This window comes from Arvicola amphibius, chromosome 8 (assembly GCF_903992535.2).
Source record: "Arvicola amphibius chromosome 8, mArvAmp1.2, whole genome shotgun sequence".
Lineage (NCBI taxonomy): Eukaryota > Metazoa > Chordata > Mammalia > Rodentia > Cricetidae > Arvicola > Arvicola amphibius.
Window position 1 is genome coordinate 51,592,763 of NC_052054.1, and position 3,400 is coordinate 51,596,162.

The 3,400-nt window shown below is 51.2% G+C and overlaps 1 protein-coding gene across 1 annotated transcript; it reads left to right on the forward strand.

The window, feature by feature from the left end:
- The first annotated feature begins 701 nt into the window (after positions 1–701).
- On the forward strand, positions 702–2,711 carry LOC119821710 (MLV-related proviral Env polyprotein-like). Its single transcript, XM_038340842.2, has one exon. The coding sequence runs from the start codon at positions 708–710 to the stop codon at positions 2,709–2,711; it is 2,004 nt and encodes a 667-aa protein (XP_038196770.2). The 5' UTR covers positions 702–707.
- The last annotated feature ends 689 nt before the right edge of the window (positions 2,712–3,400 follow it).

Sequence of the window (3,400 nt, forward strand, 5' to 3'; positions counted from 1 at the left end):
TTCCCGACTAAATATGAAACAGCCAAGATAGTGACCAAAAAGCTGCTGGAAGAGATTTTCCCCAGGTACGGCATGCCCCAGGCACTGGGAACCGATAATGGGCCCGCCTTCGTCTCCCAGGTAAGTCAGTTGGTGGCCAAGCTCTTGGGGATTAATTGGAAATTACATTGCGCTTACCGACCCCAGAGTTCAGGACAGGTAGAAAGGATGAATAGAACAATTAAGGAGACTTTGACTAAATTAACGCTTGCAACTGGCACTAGAGATTGGGTACTCCTACTACCCCTAGCCCTCTACCGTGCCCGCAACACTCCAGGACCACATGGACTTACTCCCTTTGAGATAATATATGGGGCGCCCCCGCCCCTCATTAATTTTTTTGACTCCAATATTTCAGACTTTACTAACAGTCCCTCTCTGCAAGCTCACTTACAGGCACTCCAGGCCGTACAGAGGGAAGTTTGGAAACCACTGGCTGCCGCTTACAGAGACCAGCTGGACAGACCAGTGATACCCCACAACTACCAAATTGGTGACGCAGTCTGGGTCCGCCGGCATCAGACAAAGAACTTGGAACCCCGCTGGAAGGGACCCTACACCGTACTGCTGACCACTCCCACTGCTCTCAAGGTCGACGGCATTGCGGCTTGGGTCCACGCCTCCCACGTAAAAGCAGCCCGATCGGACGAGGAAACATCAACATCATCATGGAAGGTTCAGCGTTCTCAAAACCCTCTAAAGATAAGACTCACTCGGGAGCCCCGCTAATCATCTTATGGGCCCTGCTAGGACTAGAAAAAGGGGGGATGGCCAGGAGCCCTCATACTATTTATAATATAACTTGGAAAGTCACTAACCTTATGACAGGGCAGGTTGTCAATTCCACCTCCATGTTGGGGACTACAAAGGATGCTTTCCCAACCCTATACTTTGACCTCTGTGACCTAGTGGGGGACTCATGGAATCCATCAGACCAGGAGCCATTCCCCGGGTATGGCTGCCACCACCCCGGGGGACGGCATGGGACAAGAGCCAGGGATTTCTATGTGTGCCCAGGTCAAAATTTTAGGAAGGAATGCGGGGGGCCCGCAGATGGGTACTGTGCCCAATGGGGCTGCGAAACCACAGGAGATGCCTATTGGAAGCCGTCCTCATCCTGGGACCTAATCACCCTCAAGCGAGGAACCACCCCTGGTTTTACGGGTGCAGGACCTTGGGTATGCACGTCTACCGATGGCAAACCCAAGGACTGGTGTGGCCCCTGTTATGACTCCTCGTCTAAAAAGGTTCCAGGGGCCACCCTAGGGGGCAGATGCAATCCTCTAGTTCTCGATTTTACCGCCCAAGGTAAAGCAGCAATCTGGGATGGTCCCAAGTCCTGGGGACTGCGCCTCTATCGCTCGGGATATGACCCCATCACTATGTTCTCCCTAACGAGGCAAGTGACCTCTGCCTCACCAACAGTACTTGTCGGGCCAAACCCGGTCGTGTCAGAACAGAAGCCCCCTTCTCAGCCGGCACCCCCTCCCAGACCCAGACCAGCTCCTGCCCACAATCCCTCCACCACCATGGTCCCACCCACGCACAATGACACCCCAGCAGGACCAACTCCTCCGGGTACAGGGGACAGACTCCTCAATCTAATCCAGGGGGCATATTCGACCCTTAACTACACCAGCCCGAACTTAACCGAAGAATGCTGGTTATGTCTGGTTTCCAGGCCCCCATACTATGAGGGAGTGGCTATAATTGGCAATTATACCAACCAAACTGAGGCCACGACCTATTGTGCATCCCCTTCCCAACATAAACTTACCCTGTCAGAGGTGTCGGGTCGAGGGACCTGTATAGGAACGGTCCCTCAAACTCATAAGTCACTGTGCAATGGTACCCATCCACTTCAGACTAACTCCACTGGATATCTGGTGGCACCCAACGGGACCTACTGGGCATGCAGTACGGGTCTCACTCCCTGTGTTTCCCTTACGGTCCTTAATGCAGCTTCTGATTATTGCGTGTTAATAGAGCTATGGCCCAGAGTGACCTATCATACCCCCTCATATGTTTATGAGCAATTTGAAGAGAGACCACGAATTAAACGAGAGCCAGTGTCCCTCACACTGGCCCTCATGCTGGGAGGACTAACCGTGGGGGGAATAGCTGCGGGAGTAGGAACAGGGGCCGCTGCGCTGGTTGAGACCCAACAGTTCCAGCAATTACAGGCAGTCATGCACACCGATATCAGGGCTTTGGAAGAATCAGTCAGTGCCTTAGAAAAGTCCTTGACCTCCTTATCCGAAGTGGTCCTTCAGAACAGACGGGGGTTGGATGTTCTATTCCTACAGCAGGGGGGGCTTTGCGCAGCCCTAAAAGAGAAATGTTGCTTCTATGCTGATCACACAGGTGTTGTCAGGGACAATATGGCAAAACTCAGGGAACGAATCAAGCAAAGACAGCAGTTATTTGAATCACAACAAGGTTGGTTCGAGGGTTGGTTCAATAGATCTCCATGGTTAACCACCCTAGTCTCGTCCATAATGGGACCCCTCATGATTATACTATTAATCTTGCTGTTTGGGCCTTGTATCCTCAACCGTTTGGTTCAGTTCATGAAGGACAGGATGGCAGTCATACAAGCCTTGGTCTTGACCCAACAATACCACCAACTTAAGCAATTCGACCCTGAAAATGCAGAAAACCGAGTCAGCTAAATAAAAGATTTTATTCAGTTCAAAGAAAAAGGGGGGAATGAAAGACCCCCATTCAATAATAGCAGCAGTAACGCCATTTTGCAAGGCATAAAATTTTACCAGCACAAAGGACAGGGAAGATTAGTTAAAGTTCAGTTCAGAGAAACAAGGGCAATGAGGGGCCAAGCAGGATATCTGTGGTTGGACATCTGGGCCCTAGCCCGGGGACAGAGACAGTTGGTACCCGAGATATGGCTAAGTCAGCACTAACATCTGGTTACTTGGAACGCCCCGTAGCTGTTTCCAGACTCCCCCACAACTGTCTCCAGGTGCCCCGACTTGAACCCCCGCCCCATTCAAACTAACCAATCAACGCTGCTTCTCGCTTCTGTACCCGCGCTTTTGCTCACCGACCCTATAAAAACCCACTGCTCCAGCCTAAAGGCGCGCTAGTCCTCCGAGAGACTAAGTCGCCCCAGGTACCTGTGTATCTGAATAAAACCTCTTGCTTATTGCATCCGAAGAGTGGTCTCGCTGTTCCTTGGGAGGGTCTTCTCAGACTGGAAGACAACTCAATTCGGGGGTCTTTCAACAGCACCCACTCTGATTCTTCCTGATCCCTGTGTCACAGCCTCACTCGCCAGGATGTGAGACACTCTCATTTCTTGCTTTAAAATATTTCCTAATTCAAGCAGTTCAATGGTAGAATA